Source organism: Rattus norvegicus, chromosome 19, assembly GCF_021556685.1.
Source record: "Rattus norvegicus strain SHRSP/BbbUtx chromosome 19, alternate assembly SHRSP_T2T, whole genome shotgun sequence".
NCBI classification, from domain to species: Eukaryota; Metazoa; Chordata; class Mammalia; order Rodentia; family Muridae; genus Rattus; species Rattus norvegicus.
In genome coordinates, this window is record NC_141552.1 from 43845902 (window position 1) to 43866565 (window position 20664).

At 46.4% G+C, this 20664-nt stretch overlaps 1 protein-coding gene and 1 long non-coding RNA gene across 3 annotated transcripts in view; one reads left to right on the forward strand and one right to left on the reverse strand.

Moving 5' to 3' along the window:
• C19h4orf51 (similar to human chromosome 4 open reading frame 51) overlaps positions 1-14689 on the forward strand; it is a 35457-nt gene extending 20768 nt beyond the window's left edge. Inside the window, 4 exon segments of the mRNA NM_001025764.2 lie at positions 4737-4798; positions 10130-10202; positions 11005-11078; positions 13763-14689. Of these exon segments, the coding sequence (NP_001020935.1) occupies positions 4737-4798; positions 10130-10202; positions 11005-11078; positions 13763-13870 (317 nt within the window). The 3' untranslated portion in view covers positions 13871-14689.
• LOC102550010 (uncharacterized) overlaps positions 1-14744 on the reverse strand; it is a 48705-nt gene extending 33961 nt beyond the window's left edge. For both annotated transcript variants that reach the window (XR_015643611.1, XR_015643610.1), the window contains exons 1-2: positions 14567-14744; positions 11166-11289 (exon numbers count right to left, since the gene is read on the reverse strand). This is a non-coding gene — a long non-coding RNA (uncharacterized LOC102550010). The remainder of the gene's footprint in view (positions 1-11165; positions 11290-14566) is intronic.
• Between the last annotated feature and the right edge of the window lie 5920 nt (positions 14745-20664).

Consider the following 20664-nt stretch of genomic DNA (forward strand, 5'->3'; position numbering starts at 1 on the left):
GAGAGCAGTGTGGGTAGGAAGGCCCCACACGGAGCCTCAGAGGGGAACAAGAACTCTATTAACAGCGCTATACATAGATGCAATTATCTGGCAACAAAGTCAACTGCATTCTGCCCGTGTTCTAAGAACTTGCCTGAAGCTAAAAGAAGAGCTAGCAGACTTTGGTGAAAGAAGCTTCCGGACAGCATAACTAAGTCTGTGGAACTGCAGTTACTGACTCCTCTCCTAGAGGTCTGGCAGGAAGAGATGAAAATGTGCGCTTTGGAGAGGAAAGAACACTCCAGAACCATGATGACTCCAGCAAAGTCAGGTGCAAAAGAAGAGGCTATGGTTGTTGAGGAGAGCAGCACTTCAAGAAAAGCCTTCAGCCTTGCCTTAGAATGACAGGAAAGGTGTCCTCAGGACAAAATTCTGTGCAGTTAAAACTCCAGTTACTGAAAGGACAAGTCAAACTATGTGTGCTGGGGACAGTCCTAGGAAGCAAACGCACACAGTACTGTTCACATGGGGAAGAGCCCGTTCCCAGCTGGCAGCTGAAGGGAAGAGCCTTCCACGTGGTATTGGTTTGGAGAGACAAGAAGATGAAAGATTGAAGAGGTTATGGATTCTTTCTGTATAGTTTTAGAGAGACCCTAAAGTGAGGCAACATGTGCCAGGGTCAGAGTGGCTCAGAGGGAAGGAGGCCCTAAGGGGCCACAGTGTGAGGCTGTGAAAGGGAAGCCTGGGTGGTGGGGGATATGCCAAGACGCTTGAGACGCCAGATCCACGAGATGTCTGCCAAGAAGTACTGCACAGAGGGAGTAGAACGAGAGAGAGAGAGAGAGAGAGAGAGAGAGAGAGAGAGAGAGAGAGAGAGGAGATGTGTCACAACTAGAGAAGCTAGCAAGCTAGAAGGGAGAAGGAACCTAAGCCCTTTGAAACTGATGTCCCATATAACAAACACAGAGCTTTGGGACTCAGCGTCTGTCCTGCTGGGTGGGTTGGTTATTTATTTATTTATTTATTTATTTATTTATTTATTTATTTATTTATTTATTTATTATTTATTTTTCGGTCTTGCCAATGAGCACATGGGGACGACAGCCCAGTATGATTGTTTGAATGAGAAATTTTTCCCATAGGCTTGCGTATCAGGATACTTGGTCCATCCACAGTTGGTAGCACCTGTAGGAGGTGCAGCCTGACTGGACCAAGTATATCACTGGAGGGTGAAAGGCCTCACTGCACTGCCTGCCTCATGTCTCTGTTTCCTGTGTATGTGTAACAATGTAACCAGCCAAGTCCTGCCCTCCTAGAAGACCACCCAGCCCTCCCCTGCTATTAAGGGCTCGTCCCTCTTGAACTGCAAACCAAAATGAGCTTTCTTTCTTCCGTTGCTTGGGATATAGTATTTTTATTACAGCAACAGAAAAGTAATGAATTCACCAGACAGAAGAACGTGAAACAATCACATTTCTAGGAGAAAAGTGATGGTGTGATCTGGCCTGAGGAGGAAAGGGAGAGGTAGATTGCTGGCTCTGTGAGGGCTGGTGGGGCCCAAGGTGTAGGAAAGACCTTTCATTTCTCACCAAGGTGGGCGTCTCATGGCTCCCGAGAGCTATTGCTTTTACTGTCAATAAGCCTTGGTATGTTTGCTTGTACTGTTACCAGCCATTTCCAGAGCTTTTGCTCCTAAGGTTGGGGCACCTAGGTAAAGGCTGCAGCCAATGAATCAGGGCATCCTCAGAGAGAGAGGCTTTGGACCAAGTTTTCTAACTGGGTCTCCCTCCCAGACATCCTTCTTGCCCTGCACAGGTATCTGGGTTTCTATTCAAGGTCTCCTTCTGCCCTGACATCTGAAATGGGCTGAGAGGAAGGCTCTCACAACCCTAGGCTCTACCCAGGGACAGCACTGGAAGAGATCTGAGGTCTACCCATCGATCCTACAAAGGAGACCTGGCTCTTCTCCACGATTGCACACAGCAGTCTACCCATCAGCCTTCAACGTGTTATTTCTGCCCACGGGCCACTCTTCACTCACTCTATACCCACTGAGAGTGGGCCTGCCCTTCCTCCAACAGTCTTCCCTGAAACCTTATCTGGCAGGGTCAGAGTTCGGCACTTCCCATCTGATACAAGCCCCTACAGGTCTGTCAGGGAGAGGGGAGAAAGAGTTTCCCACTGAGCTTTTCAGGGGAGCCTGCACTGTTTCTCCCGGGGCCGTCCTTGTTTGCTTGTCAGTACTCACAGGACAAGCTGTATTGTGGGGTTGGCAAACAGGCTGAGGTGCTCCCAGCCCTCTCTTCTCCTAACACTCCCTCACCCTCCGGTCTCATCCCACTGTGAACCTGACTACCCAGGATGTGCAAGGCACAGAACAAATGACTTGAACTGGCCTCAGGGCTTCCTCATTGACTTGGGTGTGATCTAGCAGACCACAGTGAGTTTCTAGCACTAGGAATTCATTGTTTTCTGACTAATTTGCATGCGTTATTGTGAGAAAAGCCTACATTTCTTTTAAACTACAGGGAAAGAGAAAAAATAGCACTGGTCAACAATAAATCTGGGCAGAGTGATAGGATCTTGGCCCAGAACTGAGGTCCCCACCGTGCTGATGATGACAGCTAGGGCAGACCCTTGCCAGCAGGCCCTGAAGAATACCAGGGTGGGCCTCCTGACTGACAAACAGCTGTGTCCCTTCCAGGTGTTTGGAATTCTGTGTTTCTGTTTCTATTTCCCTGGTCCAAATTAGGAAACAGACTATTGAATAGTTAAATGTGTTTGCCGGAAAACATTCAAGTGTATGACAACGGTTTCCAAATCCCCACAGAGCCTGGACACAAGAGAGTCTGGCAGCCAAGCCTGTTATTAAGAAGGTCACAAGATGCCATCTGTGACTGTGTACACTTTCCAGTTGAAGCACACATAGCCTAGGGGTGGCTGCCATCGATTCTGCCGTGAGTGTAAAGCACTCTCTTGTGGACGCAGCAGTGACTTGGTGGGCTGTGTGAGCCAACCAGAGGTCTGCCCCAGATAAGGGCTGGAGACAAGAAAGATAACGCACTGCTCTTGGGTCTGTCTTTAATTATAGCTCAAAAACATTTTGGGAATGTTCATGCCTGGCTCTCCTAAATTTTTTTGTGGCTGACGTTAGCACCTTTAAAACATGGCAATAGTTCTCTTGTCATTATTAAGGCAGATAAATGAATCTTTTATTCACAACATAATAAAGAGTTGAGAGAAGGGGCTGGGGATTTAGCTCAGTGGTAGAGCGCTTACCTAGGAAGCGCAAGGCCCTGGGTTCGGTCCCCAGCTCCGAAAAAAAGAACCAAAAAAAAAAAAAAAAAGAGTTGAGAGAAGATGACAATCAATTCTAGAACTCTCCGATGAATTTTATAACTGTTTACATTCTGCTTTTCCAGAATTTCTAAAATCTGTATTTTAATTACACTTTACATATTGGGAGGAACATGTGCTTTCGTGTGTAATCATGGTATTATCATACCCCAAAACTTTACCAACCATAGAACAGTGTGTACCTCAAATACACACTACTGAATGCCCAACTCTCAGAAATCTGCCATCTACCCTGATGGCTAACAAATGTCTAAGTCTAAGACAGTGATGCCTAGTGGTTTTGAGACACTTTGAAAAACCTGATGAAAACTCTGGTCTACAGAAAAACCTTCAGAAGGACTTTTAACTCCCTAATGGCAACCATTTTGTGTCCTTACAGGGTGTTCATGGAGAACAGGTTGAATATTAATGCATTGTTGATGTTCCATTTATATTTCCCTCCTCCGGGAACATACACTATACACAGTACTCCCAAATGGACAGACAGCACTTTTGGGTAGGGGGGTAATGAACAACCTGCCTAGTGGAAACTGACAGACATCAAATGGCACTCGTACCATGTCAGACCCCAGTAGGTAGACTAAATGACTAGCATAGATGACTCAGAAAATCCTTCCAAACTGGAGATTCTCCAACACAGCCATGCCAGAGGCTTATGAGTCTACACCCGCCTTCTTGACAATCTGCAGTGTGTGTGATGTTGAGGGTGGCACAGGAGCTAAGGACCCAGCTTTGGAAGGTAGAGTGTGTTGGAGGCTATGGAGGTAGTCTCATCAACAGCATATCTCCCACTTACACCTAGGAAGCACGGAGGTGGGCAGAGGGTAGTAATTAGGGTAACAGTAAACATCTTTAATTAAAAAGCTAAGGTCAAGATGCACTCTTTTGTCAACTGTGAACTTGCAAGGAAAAATGAGAAGCCAAGCATATTTCAGAAGATGAGCACCCACGGTTCCCTTCACAGCGTCTGAAGAAAACAAGGCATTCTGTGAATTATAACCATGGTTGATGGCTGTATAATTCAGGATGCTTGCTGAAAACCACTCAACTGTATGGTAAAGCGGGTCAGTGCAGAGTGTGGAAACTGTAAGATACAGCCAAACATCTCGGAAGGTTCAGGGACAGTGCTATCTTGACATATAGGCATAGTCCCATGGTCCTTCTGATTCTGTGAGGAGGAAATGTCGATGCAGTGCCCCAGAAGACTGCCCCAGACATGAAAGTACCTGTCCCTCCTCAAAGCTCCTGAATTGCTGTCAGTTTAATGCCAGCCACAATTTTGCCTCTTATTAATCTGTTGGTCAAGGGTTGATGGGAAACAAAGGCTGCTTGTGTAGGGTGGGAGTAGTTATATAACTTAAAAGATTTCCATCCTGATCCCCCTTTTCTTCTGCACACAGGCAGACTCCCTGATATAACAAGCCCCTCCCAGGACAGCACACTGAACATCAAGCACAAAGTGGTATGTTTTAATTCTTCCTAAGGATCTTTGAATAGTGCACGTTATTCATAACAAGGCAAACAAAGGGGAAGAGCTCTGAAAATGAATATTTGCCAGCCATTTCTGTGTATTATGTGTGTATCTTCCTGTCAGCAGATACACAGGTAGCCAAGGTCACCAACTGTGAGCAACTGGCCAGGCTGAGACTTTAATCACTAACCTCACTTCGTCTCTTTTCCATGGATGGCAATAATCACACATAAACTTGTCTCTGATTATAAATTCCCAAACAGTGAAGAGACTGTGAACTTTGGACTTTTGTGCAGGTTTAAGATTGTTTGAGACTATGGGAGCTTTTGAACTTGGACTGAGCGAGCCTATGGGAGACAAGGGATGGACTGTGGTGGTTTGAATAGGTTTGGCCCCCATAGACTCATGTGTTTTGAATGCTTGGCCTATAGGGAGTTGCACTATTAGGAGGTGTGGCCTTGTTGGAGTAAGTGTGGCCATGGAGGAGGTATGGTTTTGTTGGAAGAAGTGTGTCACTGTTGGGGAGGGCTTTGAGACACTCTCCTAACTGCCTGGAAACCAGTCTAAAGCAGAACTCTCAGCTCCTCCTTCAGTACCATGTCTGTCTGGATGCTGCCATGCTTCCGCCTTGATGATAATGGACTGAACCTCTGAACCTGTGAGCCAGCCCCAAATAAATGTTTGCCTGACTTGCCTTGGTCATGGTGTCATAGCAATGGAAACCTAACGAAGGCAGAAGTTGGTATCAGGGACTGGGGTATTGCTGTGATAGGCCTGACAATCTGTGTGACTGAACGGGCCATCCTAGTAGGAATATGGAAGAGATCGGTGCTGAGGGTGAGTTGAACTCTGGAGCTCGTTCTTAAGATGTTTGGGTGAAGAATGTGGGTGCTTTTTGTCCTTGTCCAAAGAGTCTTCCTGAAGCTAAGATAAAAATATTAACTGCATTGATACGGTCTCAAAAAAAGTCCAGCATAGACTTTGTCCTCCAGATTACTCTCGCGAAGAACATTTTTATCAGGCAGAGTAAGCTTAGAAAGGAAAAATACAAAATGTACGGCTCAGAGAATAGAGGGGCACTTGGAAGTGGAATGAAGCTAAATCCCATGTTCAAGGATATTAAATGGAACTAAGAGAATGGTGACCTTAGGGCAAGTGTCCAAGCTAAACTTAAGCATTTGTAGTTGTGTGAAGAGCTGGTATCATGTTAGGCATATTGTGACCTGGTTGTGGTTTTCATTTGGACGTAAGGAGATATGATTACGTGTCAAATTGACAAGGGATGGATTGTGATGGGTACTCTGTTTTCAATTTGATTAAGAACTGTAGTGAGAAGCATAGGTCCAGGCATGGTGCTACTCACCTTTAGTCCCAGGAGACAGAGACAAACAGATCTCTGAGTTCCAGGCCAGTCTTATACGGAGCAAGTTCCAGGTAAAGTAAGAAGTAAGTTCAGGCCTGGGGGTACACATCTCTAATCCCAGCATTCAGGAGACTGAGCCAGGCAGATCTATGAGCTCAAGGTCAATCTATAGAACAAGTCTCGGGATTTAGTCAGTGAGGGAGTTGGAAAAGAGAAAGCTGATGATAATGTAATAGAACAAGGGAGCCATGTCCCACGCCAGCAAGCAACGGAACTCAGCAGCTTCAGCCATGTGGCTCTGGCTTTAGAGTCAAAAATAGAAGGGACTACTGGGACAATTGACGCTGAGAGCTGGAGGTAAGAAATTAGTGGTGATTAAGAAGAGAACAGCGTCACTGAGGTAAAATCTCCTGGAAAGTGTTTTCTGAAAGCACAAAGAAGCTGTGTTCCGGAGATAGCCAAGATATACCTTGTGGTGCAGTTGAACTTGGTTATGTGTAAGAGTAACAAAGGTGGTACTGGTTTTGAAGGCATGAAAGGGTCATGGAGAACAGCTGAAGATTGGCACTGTGGGAGGCCATGGAAAGCCATTGATGAAGGTACAACCTCAGTTGCAGTCAATGGCCCAGGACTGAAGGGATCATGCAAAGAAGTTGAGGCTTGGCACCATGAAGAGAGCCTATGAGAGGCTATTGGTGAAGCCCAGTTGCAGTGGAAAACTCCAGCAAATTAAAAATGGCAATGCCATGAGATGATCACCAAGAACGGCAGCAGTGGAGTGGAGTCAACTAGACCCTGGAGAGCAACAGAGGGCAGAACTGGAGAAGTGAACCAAGCCCTTTGGAGGAACCCAGAAGATCGTGTGTGTATCCCAGACATTGGAACAAAAGGCTATAACATTGAAGTTGCCTTGGAAACCCTAAGATGTGTGAGATGTCAGAGCTGTGGGATACTTGGGAGGAAAACTGCTAACAGGGAGTGGAACCAGTCAAAGAGCTTTGTGCTGCAGTCAACACAGATGAAAAGAGTTGGAGATCTGAAGAGTGCCTTGACCTCAGACATGGAGTTTGCAGTTTGGCCAGTTGGTTTTTGGACTTGCTTTGGTCCAGCATTTCTCACTATGACATTTTGGAATGTTAATATGAATCCGGTGATATTGGAGGTGTGTGACCTGACTTGTGGCAGTTAAGTGACTGGATGAATCTCAGCAGCGACTTTAAAGTTTGGAATTCTAACACTGTTGAGACTGCTATATACTACGGGGACTTTTAAAGTTGAACTAAATGTATCTTTGCATTATGCCATAGCTAGGTATGGCCCCATAAACTCATGTGTTTGAACAAACCTATGGGAGCCTGGGAGTGGAATGTGGTGGTTTGAATTTGCTTGGCTCAGGGAGTGGCGCTATTAGGAGGCATGGCCTTGTTGGAGGAAGTGTGTCACTGTGGGGGTGAGCTTTGAAACCCTCCTGCTAGCTGCCTGGAAGCCAGAGTTTTCTGGTTGCCTTCAGATCAAGATGCAGAACTCTCAGCTCTTTCTCCAGCACCATGTCTGCTTGCGTGCTGCCGTGCTTCCTGCTTGATGATTATGGACTGAACCTGTGAGCCAGCCTCAATTAAATATTTGCCTTTATAAGAGTTGTCTCTTCACAGCAAAGGAAACCCTAAGACAATGGGAAATTCTTTGTCTTTCTCTGAGGTAGCCAAAAATACTTTTTAGTTACACTTCTTCCGAAAATCAGTATGTTTGTACATACATGTGTGCCTAGTATGTTGACCAGATTATACTGGATCTTAACCTCTTTAATCTGTCTTTACATATCAATATTTTTATGGGCACCTTTCATGGTTAACAAACATAATGTTATTTTGGGTAATGGACACATCCCTCTGACTGGTTATATCACAATTTTAAAATATTCCATATCTGCAGGCATGTAGCATTTTTTCATTTTTTTCTTATGGTTTTTACTTGGTAGATATTTAAGGGGTTTATATTTATAATTATTATAAACTTTTATGAAAACTAAAAGTTGAAAATGCATTTATGCAACAGTAAATTTACCTTAGTGCATTCTCAGAAGTGAAATTCTTGGGTTGGAAATTAAGCTTAATTTTTTCACAGCTAAATTCCTTCCCTGGAATTATCCTCAGTGTTTCTTTTCCTGTGTTCTCAGACCTGCTTCAAACCAGGCTTAGTGGCACATGCTATGATCCCAGCACTCAAGGGATTCTAAGTCAGGAGGGTCACAAGTTCAAGGCTAGCCTGGGGTACATAATGTTTTATAACCTTAATGTTTTCCAATATGATAGCTGGAGGTACTTGTACTCTCTTTAATTTTCTTTGATATTTTTCCTCATGCTTGTTAGTTTTGTGGATGTTTTATTAAGAGTTGTTGATTCTCATCTGTACCCGCCAGTTTTAAAGCAGAGTTGAATGGACAGCAAATCAAACCACTGCTCCTGCGGGAGAGGTAAAGTGTGGGTTCTCTAGTCACAATGCTTTTGTCAACTTATCAACCTGTAACTTTTTATATTTGTTTTTATTTAAAAAAATAAGATGTATTATAAAACACTTGCAAAGAAAATATCAGAAATATCAGCACAGTAGTGTTTACGCGTGTGCTTCTGTCCCAAGGCTCTCTCTCTAACACGTGTAGACTCACTAGCATTGAACTTGAGCCAGTGGCACTGGCGGAGAGCTTAGCGCAGCTCTCCTCCCTGTGAGGCACACCATTGTCTGCGTGTGCTTATGGACCTACACTGCACTTCAGCATGATGGGCAGGACTACGTTAAACAGCAAAATCTCTAAGGAAAAAACATTAAAAAACAGAAAATGGAGTTCTCAGGAGACCACCAAAGGGACAGTTAATTACCCACGAGAGAACACACAAGGCCATGCTTGCTGTGCTCGACCCCGGCACGAGTGCACATGACAGGCGATTCCCCTTCTCCCCATTCTGTGCGTGCTGCTCAGTGACCTCAAAAGGGCTGTATTAACCTCGGGGGCTGCACACAGATTCGTCACGTAGGTGAAGTCATAAATATCCATGAGTGTGACTGTGCCTCTGCTCATGTTTCCGTTGGGATAGATCTTTTAGGATTTTTATAAACTATTTACGTTTGGGATTGGACTTCTTTGCTTAACTTCAATATAAGCACTTCCCTAGTTTTGTCTTTTCATTTTACTATTATTGCCTGGTAGAGTGGGTTTTGATCGCAGTATCGAAATGTCATTCGAATAAGGATAAGAAAACAAGTGATAAAGGAATTTTGTTACTTGTTTGTTCTTGTGAGACAGTTTTGTTGTTGTTGAATGTGTGTATGGTGAAGTGTGTGTACAGAGGGCATACATGCATAGTAGTACAAGTGCACATGTATGTCTGGTATGGGAGTTACAGGTGCACATGCGTGTATGGTATAGGAGTGTGTACAGGTGCACATGCGTGTATGGTATGGGAGTGTGTACAGGTGCACATGCGTGTATGGTATGGGAGTGTGTACAGGTGCACATGTGTGTGTAGAGGCCAGAGACTGACATTGCCATCTTTTCTATTCTTCTTCACTTTACTGTTGCTCACCTAACTCAGAGCTCACTGATTGGCTAGACTGGTTGGCTCATGAACTCTGTCTGTTCTCCTCCCCCACTCTCTGCCCCATCCCCAGCACCACGATTATAGACAGCCCTCTGTGTTTTTGTTGTTGATGATGGTGGTGGTGGCATTTTGTGTTTTACAGTTTCCATGTGGCTGCTGTAGCCAGAGCACTTCACACAGAGACCCATCTTCTCAGCCAGTTCTGGGTTCTGTTGTTTGTTCTGAGACATAGCATTGCTATGTAGCTCAGGCTGGTCTCAAATTCAGGATCTTCCTCTCTCAGCCTTCCCAGCGCTGCAATCTTAGCTATGCACCCTTGGACCTGGCTTGCTTGGTATTAATTCCTAATTCTCTCTTCTCCAGGCACATCAGAGTTGGAGTTCTGGAACCTCTCGTCCAACATGTCTAGCTTATAGACCACGCCACCTGTCCCCCAGTAGGTTGCTGCTCTTATCCACTTGCAGTTTTTATTTTGACGGTTCCCTCCTCCTCCTGCTTTCGTGCTTTCCAGGGTCAGAGGCCATTTAATGACTCCCTCTGCTGACACCCGCATTGCCACTTCATTTTATGAGTCTTAGCAGAGAAAGTAGGATTGCTCATGACAGGGTTAGAACAGGCAGCTAACACACTTGCCTTCCAGCTGCTCTGGGAATAAGCATTGTGGGGACGGCTACTGCTGCAGTTGCGGGGAGACTGAGGGAGTTTGGAACTCCTGATTTGAAAAGTGCTTCAGGATGTCAGTGAATTTTAAGTGAAGCCTTGGCCCACCTTTAATCGTAGCACTCAGGAGGCAGAAGCTAGCCAATCTCTGTGAGTTTAAGGCCAGGCTGGTCTATGTAATCAGTTCCAGGCCAGGAGGGCTACACAGTAAGAAACTATCTCAAAGAGAGACACAGGGGAGGGGTGGGGAGGGGTGGGGAGGGGAGGGGAAGAAGAGGAGAGAGGTGCATAGTGTGTGGCTAATACCTGTAACCCTGGCTCTTGGGAGACTGAGGCAAGGGGAATCAGGACAGAAGTTCAAGGCTATTTGAAACCCTGTCTCAAAAAAATAAAAATCAGACCACCATCAAAACTAGAAAGAAAGAAGTTTAGAGTTTTGGGGATGTAGCTCATGTGCAAGACTTCGGGTTCAGCCCTCGGTAGAGAAAACCAAACGGCGGTTGGGTCCATTCCTATGCGTGCAGACTTGGCTCTATCTACAGCTCTCAGCACTGAATGTGTCATCTTCTTCACTTTAGGTTCAAAGCCCAAAAGGCCAGGCTTTGAGCTCCTCATGAGTTACAGGAACAGAGGGAGGAAACTACTGAGACAAGTAAGAAACTTGTTCCGTTTGCCCTTTGGTACTGGCTGGGCTCGGGGATATCTGCAGGGTGCAAGTACTGAGGTGTAGGGTGCTTACCTCTGCATAAAAATGCCTCTTCCTTCATAATCTGCTGAAAGGCGGGCTGTTCTGATTCGAGGCCTCTGGACACTTCAGGTACAGACCTGCCCTGTCACAGGGTCAGGGAGCTCTTGGGATCGGCCTGTTGTGATAGATGATACATTAAGTTCTCAGATTATCCTGCATTGCTGGGGACTCACCCTGAGTGCTGAGTGTCCCAGTGTCTATTGTCCCCACTCTCCCTGATATGGCCTCCCCTGACCAGGACTCTTACTGGCCTGGTCAGATCTTCTCAAATCCCAGTACTTTTAAACAGGATGTTAGAACAGGTCTCCTTTATGCCTTAGAGCTCTGGCAGGAGGGGCCTTGTCTTGGAAGCACCAGCAACCTGAGGTCAACCCCCAGACAAAAGCTGTCTGTGGCAGGACCAGCTCAGGATTCCGTGTGCTGAGGAAGCAGAGGCAGGCACAGGGATCCCTGAGACTCACTGGCCACCCAACCTCACTCACCTACTGTACAAACACCAGGCTGGTGAGGGACCTTGTCTTAAGGAATGAGGTGGATGGCAACTGACAGTCAAGAGTTGAGGTTGTTTTCTGATCTCTACAAGCACATGCATACATATTCACACACTCAAGGCACATACACACATAGGCATGCAAACTCTCAGAGGCAGGCACACACACAGGCATGCGCACACACATGTGCACAGAGGCACACACAGGAGCAAATGTTAACCCACACAAACACACATGAATACACAATCATACACAAACATGTATGAGCACACACACATGACCATGCACATACACATGAACATGCACATATAAGAACACATGCAGACACACACACACACACACACACACACACACACACACACACACAGAGGCTCTCACTCAAAAATTTTCTCTGGCAGGGAGTCTTGGAGTAGAAGTTAAAAAGAAATGAAACAGTTTCTTCTATGTGCCCTACTAACTTCATTTATTATAAAATAAAACAATAGGTTTTTTTTTTGCTATCCCACAGTTTTTATTAGAGCCTCTCTTTAAGTTGAATTTAAACAGCTCAGCTTTATGCTTAGTAATTGAATGTGTGATGTCATGAGTTTGGTATGTTAGTTACATGCGTTAGGGAGAGAAAAATAACGAGGTCAGTAAATTTATTTTTTAATGTCATTCAAGTAGCACCTGGGATTGTCATGAGAATACCAATTATACACACATGTCCCCTTGAAAAGGCTGGTCTAGGGCACCAACGGAACCTGGCAAACTTAGCTAGCAGGGCAGGGTTGGACGGCTTTCCTTGGGCCCCAGACAGCTAGGCCTATTTTAAGGATCGCCTCCCAGAATGAAACATCTGCATTAGCATCTAGGGAATGCCCCTGCCCTGAAAGGCAGTGCTTCAGGGAGATGCTGGGGACCTAGAAGCTGGGGTTAGGGGAGTCTACTGAAAGTTCTGTGCATTCAGTCAGGGACCTGCTTCCCCGGGGTGGGGTGTGTGTGCTCACTTCTGGGAAAGGAAGGATGAATTCCTGAAAGAGTGTTGGTCACAGCTTCCTCCTGGGAGTTGTCTGAGGGAATGATTAACTACAATTAAATAATTCGCTCTTGCCGTGCAGAGCTGCACTGGTGCCAAGCAATTTCATTGCCAATCAGTGTGAGAGCTGTGCTGAGGGACACGTCCTCTCCTGACCCCTCCCCTAAATCCATTTTCATATATTTCTTTGGTGATGTACTAACAGTCCCAAGCCATTCCCCCATCCCCCTCCCCTTTCCCTGTCACATTCAATATATATGGGGGAGTTATCTGAGTAATGTTGAGGCATCATCCTGTCCAAAACCAAACCATGGCTTTTATGAGTAAAGCAAAGTTTAATATTTTCATTTTCTATATGTGTATGTATGTTCGTGCACTGCATGTGTACCCGATGCCCTCCCAGGCAGAAGGCTCCAGTCCCCTGGAACTGTAGTTACAGATGGATATGAGTCACTGTGTGGGTGCTGGGAATTGAACCTGGGCCCTCTGGAGGAGCAGCTGTGCCCCCATCCCCACATTTAAAACATTTTAAAACAGGTACTGAAATTTTAGGGGAAGATGGGAAAGCTCCCAGATTCAGAATTGTCCATTTGGCCAGCTTGCCAAAATGTTTCCATTTAAAAACATTTGCGTGGTGACTAGCTCCATTGGGAACTCTCCTTGAATTCTTGGGACCTGACTTGAAGAAGGTCATGATGTAGGACTTGAAAAGCAGAGAATTCACACCCAGGACTGCCTGACTGGTTAGACGTGGGGAATGAGCAGCAACAGCTCTTACTAGTGAAGGATGAGGAAAGGGCGGTAGGCAAGAGACCAAGTCTTCAGTGATTCTTAGAATTCCTGCCTTTTTAAATCCGTCTTGCTTATTGATCTGTCCTTCCTGACTGAGGTGCAATTCAGGCAACAGAAAGGCATTATTTTTACTTTATGTAAGCTGGAAGAAAATGCAGAAGTGATGCCAGCCCCTGCTCGTGAATGATGTCTGGTTTGAAAGACACAATTTAATTCCCATTTTTGTGGGAACGGTGACCTTTGTGGATGAGCGAGTGTTGACAATCGGACCATTTTTCCCCCTCCAGCTTCAGCGACAATGGGATTATGAAAACAAGTTAGGCTCCTCAGATGATTCAGACACGGATCGATTCTCCTCCGTTACCAGTGGAAGCTCCAGGCGGAAATTCAAGTAATTTCGAGAAAGAAGTCACAAACCGAGGGCCCTAACTTCTGTGTTAACCCATTGAGACAGGAGTTCCAAGGAGGCCTTGGTATGGTATGCACATAGGGAACACCTTGCTTCAAACTTCCCCGGGCTTCATCCCTCCTTGTGTCTCTGTGCGCTGTGCATGTGCGTGGCGTGTACGTTGATGGGGAAGGGAATTTGTCACAAACATGATTAATGTTCCTTTACAATAAGTGCCCAGGCTCACATTCTGCTGTAAGAACCTCACAAATTACGGTGGGCTCCAGAGTTATACAGCCTGTCCTTTACCCCAGAGAAAGACTTTTCTGTTTCTCCCTGAGCTATGGCCCAGAAGAGAAAGCCCTCCTCAGCAGGCAGGGTTTCCCTCCACTCAGGGAAAACTGGCTTCGCTGGCGGCTCCTCCTCCCATGGACCTGCGCCTCCTTCTTCCCACTGTGTCTGCCCCAGCGGGGTCCCCACGCGGCCCTGTGGTTGCCCTGCCGGAAAGCCGCCAAGGGACCTGGCAGAGAAGGAGCAAGCTACGGAATAATAGTGCCCTTCTCCTGCTGGCAGTCATTCCTCTGCCACCCGGAGCTTCGGTGCCCCTGATCCAGCCTGTACCCCAACCCACGGCTCCCCTTGAACAGAGTACAAAAGTCGCACCCTAGTCCCCTAGCCGCCCCCTCCCCCCACGACCCAGCACTTAACTATGTTTTTCCGTTAGCTCCAGGTTGGGCTAAATACATTCGCTGGGAGCCATCTGGTCTGCTTCCCGGGAACTCTTCATGTGGTTTCCATTAAAGTCGCCAGAATCATGCATTGAAAATGCAGCCCTGGGCCACTCCGGGAGCCTCCAACAGTCGGCCCTGCGCAAGCAGAGTGAAGGGACCTTTGGGCAAACTCCCAGGCTGGCACTCAAGGGCCATACCCTAGTGACTGCGCATGGCCACTCCTAAGAATGCACTTACCCACGGCAAGGGGCTTCTAGTGCCCCAGTGTTCCGCTTTTGTCGCATGCAAGCCAAAGTTTGTTAGAATTCCGTTTCCATTCTAAAACTCAATGTCAACAGCTTTACAGACAAAATTTACAGAAATAACCTGGCCACAGAAACTCAGTGTGACCAGCCACATCGGGAGGGCTGAGTCTGCCTTCTTCCCTGACTCCCCCACCCCCATGGGGGTGGGGGGGACAACAGGAAAAAAAACGTTAGCTTATGGACAGATACTGACTCACACAGTGAATTAGGGTTTATAGCACAAGATAAAGGAGACAGGCCGATTTGAGGAATCACCATGTGCTGTACTTGGAAAGCCCCTTAGGGTTTATCAAAGATCAGTCTGTTTACTGAGGAGACTGGACAAACAAGGGTCTTGGGAAGGGGTGGCAGGGGACCAGCCACCGGCACTTGTAGGTATCGAAGGGACTCTGGTCAAAAGGAATTAACGTGTGGAGTCCTGTTTTCCCCAGGGTCTTCCTTTCCTCTGTCTTCACCTCCAGCCTAGGTTTCCCTCTCCCCTTTTCCTTTGCTTTCTTTCCGTTCTCTTCCCATCCCCACCCCAGCCGGGGGATTTTATTTGGGATTTTAAAATGAAACCAGGTGCTCCGTAAAACAAAGGCAAAGTAGTAACAAGGAAAGACGACCCAAGGCCTAAGGAATGTGCTGAGTTTTATGACTCAGGCTGTCCTGGCAAAAAAGTAGGAGTGACATGAGAGGTGGGTGGCACCGAACACAGACCATACATGGCAGCCTTGGCCTCCCCTGATAGGGTGGTCAAGGCAGCCTGTGACTCACTTTGTAAAATGGGTCACTGCGGAAAAAGGCTCCCCAGGCTGGAGCCAAAGGATCAGCAACTTTTCCCTGAGGGGTAGATCCACGTGATGGGGCCAGGGCTACCCTGAGGTTTGGAGAACACATCCTAGGCTAAATGCCACCTTTTCTCCAGGAAGAGGCAGGCTCGGCAGACTGCGCACTGGTGCCTTTAGGAGATGAACAACCTGTGGGCTTTAAAGTGTCAAGAACTCTGTGTTTGGGGGGTGAGCTGAGGGGGTGACCTGGGAGTTCTAAGTCGCTAAGTTGGTGGAAGCGCCTTGAATGGAAGGGGGCGAGGTGTAAAGTGGCTCCCGGGAGCAGAAAGTGGAAAAGCTTGCCATGATGAAAGGGGGTGGGGGAGTCTGGGTGCCATTCCTAAGCGGTCAGGGGGCAACTAGCTCAGGGGATGGGTGGGGCATAAACACCCAGGGAGACATCCACACATTCTGAGAATTCTTTTTAAGTGATCATGGTGATGAGTGAGGTGCACTTTTTCCTGTTACTAAGAGACAGGCTAAGAGTGCTGAGAAGGCCTCTCCTAGCAGGGTGGTAGTGGGGGCTGGAAATTGGATGGCAAGGGTCAGCCTGGGCTCTCCTCATTACCTTGGTGAGTAGAGCCAACTGGACTGAGTTCCTTCTGTTGTCCCTCGAGCCAAAGAAGGCTGTCTGTCATGTTTTGAATGAGAATGAACTCTGACTGACATAAATGAGGTTTCCGCACATAGGAGCCACATGGACTGGAGGCTTCCCTGCCTTTTCCTCTTTCCCATTCTGTGAAATACTTACCAACAAGCTCTGCTGACTATTCCATAATTTCAGGGAAATCTCTGCCTAACTTTGTCATCAAAGGCAACCTCCCTGGAAAAACTACAGTCTAAGAATGATGACTTCATAAATATTTATAGTGTAGGCAGGCATCACTCCAGCCCTGTTGGAGAATGGGCCCATTCAGCCTTCTGTAAGACGTGACACTTGGGTGAGTGACATCTGTCATCTAGATCAGCCCTGCACTCCGTCCCTCTAAAGCATGTTTATGGAGTGATTATGCCTTGACTATATTTAAGTCTGCTCCTCTCCTCTCAGCCCTCCTAAATCCCCAAAGAAGTGAAAAGCCAAGTTACTGATGTAGGGTAGACTTGAACCGAAATGACAAGGCACAGGCCCTTGAATGTGTACCACAGGAAGCATCTGAAGAACCGAGAGAGAATTAAAATGGAAACACTAGCTGCTAGTAGAGTATTCTTCCGTTAAGGTGGTTTGTTGGGTCTGCTGTCACAGGCGAGGGCTCTCTGCTGGGCCTAGAGGACAGGTGAGTGGCAAAAGCAGGTAAGTGCATAGAGAATTGTCTCCTCTCAGGCGCTGCCCCACACCAATTGAGCAGGCCTGCTTTCAGTTTCAGAGCTCTGAGGGCAGGTTTGGTGAGGACTTTGTGACCTTATTTGAGACAAAACCTCTAGTATAATTGGAGCCTTCTCTCAGTCCCACCTGGCCCTGGATTGGGGCTAGTGGCCGCCCACCACCCAGGTGGAGATATGGCCCCTAATCTACAGCTACAAATGCTCCGGTCTAAACATCTCCTGCCAGACACAGGCCTACTTTAGGGCCAGTATGTGCCTCCTGTCGGCTTGGTCATCTATTGTTTATCCTGGGTAGGACCAGGTCTTGGCACAGGGGGTGGGAAGCAGTGCCAGTTTTATTTTTAGAGACAGGAAAATGTCTGCTTTTTGGCAGCTGTTCTCTCTGGCACGCATGAGGGATGGTGTAAAAGGCTCAAGCGAGAGATTCCAGGCCTTAAATTCATGGCATATGACATAGGCATTTGCACTGTGAGTTTCTCAGCAGAAACCTGGTGCAGCCTGAGGTCTTCCACAGATAGCTCCGATCAGGGCAGAGCCGAAGCCCTGATGTCACACCTGGGCAGGGGGAAGGGGGACAGTCCTCAGGACCAACCCACAGACATCCACACCTGGGCAGGGGGACAGTCCTCAGGACCGACCCCATAAACATCCACAGTCTCTCTCGAGCATATCAGATGGTCTGAAAAAAATTCTTTTTGATTCTTATTTTTACCTTTGCCAATCAATCCAGAATCTAGTCCAAGTTGTTGGGAGAAGAAACACTCTGATACGCTGCAGCTGGCTTTCCCCAGACTCACTGACATTGTCACGATGGCTGTTAAAAGGCAGATAATTTCCACCAAGAAGCATATGGTCAGAATCAGAGACTGCATTTCTAAGTCTTAACGGGGAAAATTTTCCCAAATATGGCTCCCCCTTAGAACACATTTTTTGTGGGTTCTGTCATACCAGCTACTGACAATCTATCTGAAAGCATTTTATAAGCAGTGATGACATATTGTGCAAAGCAAAACCGGAAAGAAATAAAAGAAGAAAATTCAATTATATTTTCTTACCTTCTTTTCTCCCCAACCTCTGGGAAAAGGTTGTTCTCTAATTATAAAAATAAAATAAAGCCATGATCCCTCCCTGCTCTTACAGCACTGCATTCACTCCTCTTGCTGGAGTAGGTTCTCACTCCCTTCTCCGTAGCACAGTGGAGAGAAGACAATTCATTTGGATTTATTTTTTCTGAGTATTTCTATCCCATGTCTGGTGGTTTTCTGGAAGCTTCTGTGGTTAATAGTCATTTGCTGATTAGAATCCCAATATTGTAAAGAATCCTGCTATACCTTGAAGGACTGTGTGTATCTCTTGGTGTTCTGGAGTCTCATGAGAATGATGTGTGCCTGTTAATTTTGGAAGTTCATTTCCCTCATGACGAACAGCTTCTTTAAGTTGAGGGTTTGGGCTTTGTCTTGGAGTGGATGTTGGATGAGGAGGACGGAACCAGGAAGTTACATTGATCTGTGTTGTGAGGAACTGGCTGATCTAGGTCATAAGGCACTGAGCAGAGCAGCGAATGTGGACCTGGATGTAGGAAAGCTTTTTAAGTAGTTGTAGAGAAAAGGAGAAACCATAAGTCTTGGGAAGGATTTTTGTTAGTTTAGTTAAAAAAAGCTAAGGAAGATTTAAAATTCTTTACACATATACATGAATGTCTGAGTGTTTGCACACAGCGTTCAGGAGGGACTCAGAAGATGTCAAATTCTTTGGCACTGGAGTTACAGGGAGTTGTGGGCCACCATGATGTGGGTGCTGGGAACCGAATTCTAGTCCTTTGCATCCCCAGCTCCGAAAAAAAGGAAAAAAAAAAAAAAAAAAAAGAAATCCACATCTCTAGTCATTTGCAAGAACACCAAGTGTTCTTAACCACTGAGCTCTCTCCAGGCCTCTGCCAATTTAAAACAAAAAGTCTCTGAATGCGCATTAAAATCCCCTCTTCCCTTTGGTGTTTCATGGAGGACAAAGACTTGAATTAGTTTATGAGGTAACCACGTATGGTGGATGTACATGTCTCTGTGAGACGGTTGTCTTGTGGTTTAATGTTGAGACTGACCTCCAAGGTGCTTTGGGTTAATGTGAATTGTACAGACAATAGTTACTTGTTTTACTTGTAAGCAAATGTCTCATTTTAGTGTACAGGCTGCTTTCTTTTGAGTCTTACTCTGTAGCCTAGGATGTCCTGAAGCTCTTGATCCTTCTCCACAGTCTTCTGAGTACTGGGGTGAGAGGTCTACACCAGTATTTTTTTAGTACAATGAGGACATGAATGGAAGTGGGTGTTCTAAGGTCTCACTGTAGCCTGGTTAGTATTTAGTGCCATTTAGTGTGGTCCTGCCTGGATGACTTTCTATACAGTGGTAAAACTTGTGTGTTTGTGTGTGTGTGTGTGTGTGTGTGTGTGTGTGAGTGTGTGTGTGCATGTGTGTGTGTGTGTGTGTGTGTGTGTGCGTGTGCCTGTGTCTGTGTGTTCTAGTCTTTGTAGGCCAAAGCAGAAATAAAATCTTAAGGACTGAACAGGCTGTCAATCAAGGTCAGACTTTGTTGACCTCTCTAGATGCCTACTCTTCTACAATGAGGAGTTCGTTCAACAGATCTTCTAGGTCCATGTTGCCATTTTTTTTTAATTATTTTACTGGGTTCCTATATCTACCTCCTATCCAGCCCCTATTGTACCCTAATCTCATCTGACTCCCCCAACACTAGGTAGAAGAAGAGAAGGTTAGAGTGGAAAGGGAGTATAGACCTCTTTAGGCTACTTCTGCTGATTAGGGGCATTGAGTACCCAGGGACAAGTCCAAACTTCAGCAGTCTAGCAATCCTGCAAGCCAGCCGATGCAACAGCAAATGCATTGGCAGGAACCAGCAGGAACCGGCAGGAACCGGCAGGAACTGGCAGGAACTAGCAGGAATCAACAGCAAGGGGAGCAGCAGCCACCACAGGCCCTCTGGCACTTATATCCTCTCCAGAGTCCCCAGAATTAAACTATCTGCAGTTGGCAAAGAACACACCTCTGCTAGTGCTCGAGGCAATCACAGTTGTGTGAAGCAGCCTCTTACACCGCACCAGGGAATAAAACAAAAACATATCCACATAACTGGGTTTTTAAAGGAACCAAATTCTTACTGCAGGCCCCTCCATTGCAAAGAGTGTGTGGGTGTGACACCATGACTCGGGTCAGGTCGGGCGGTCCTGTGGAAAAGTGAAATGTCTACCTGGTGTTCAGTCAATGACAGATCTCTGGGCCAATGGAACCAAAAGCTTCAAATAAGGAAGCTCAGTAGTCCACGAACACTGTTGGGGTAGCAAGAACATGGATGGCTTGGCTCTTACGGGGCTGAAGTCACCACATCAAACCTCTCTCTGCGTCGCCTTTCTGGAATATAAGATTCTTCCCCTCATACTGGGAGAAATGTGTTCCAACTCGTTGCTTGTTTCTGAAAAAAAATATGACAGTGAGATTTTTCATATTTTTAGATTTTTAATTGTGTGTGGGTGATTATGCGGGAACCGTAGTGCTTGTGTGGGGGTCGGAGGACAACTTGTGAGAGTCGTTAGGGAAACTCTATCACATGAGGTTCTGGAATTGA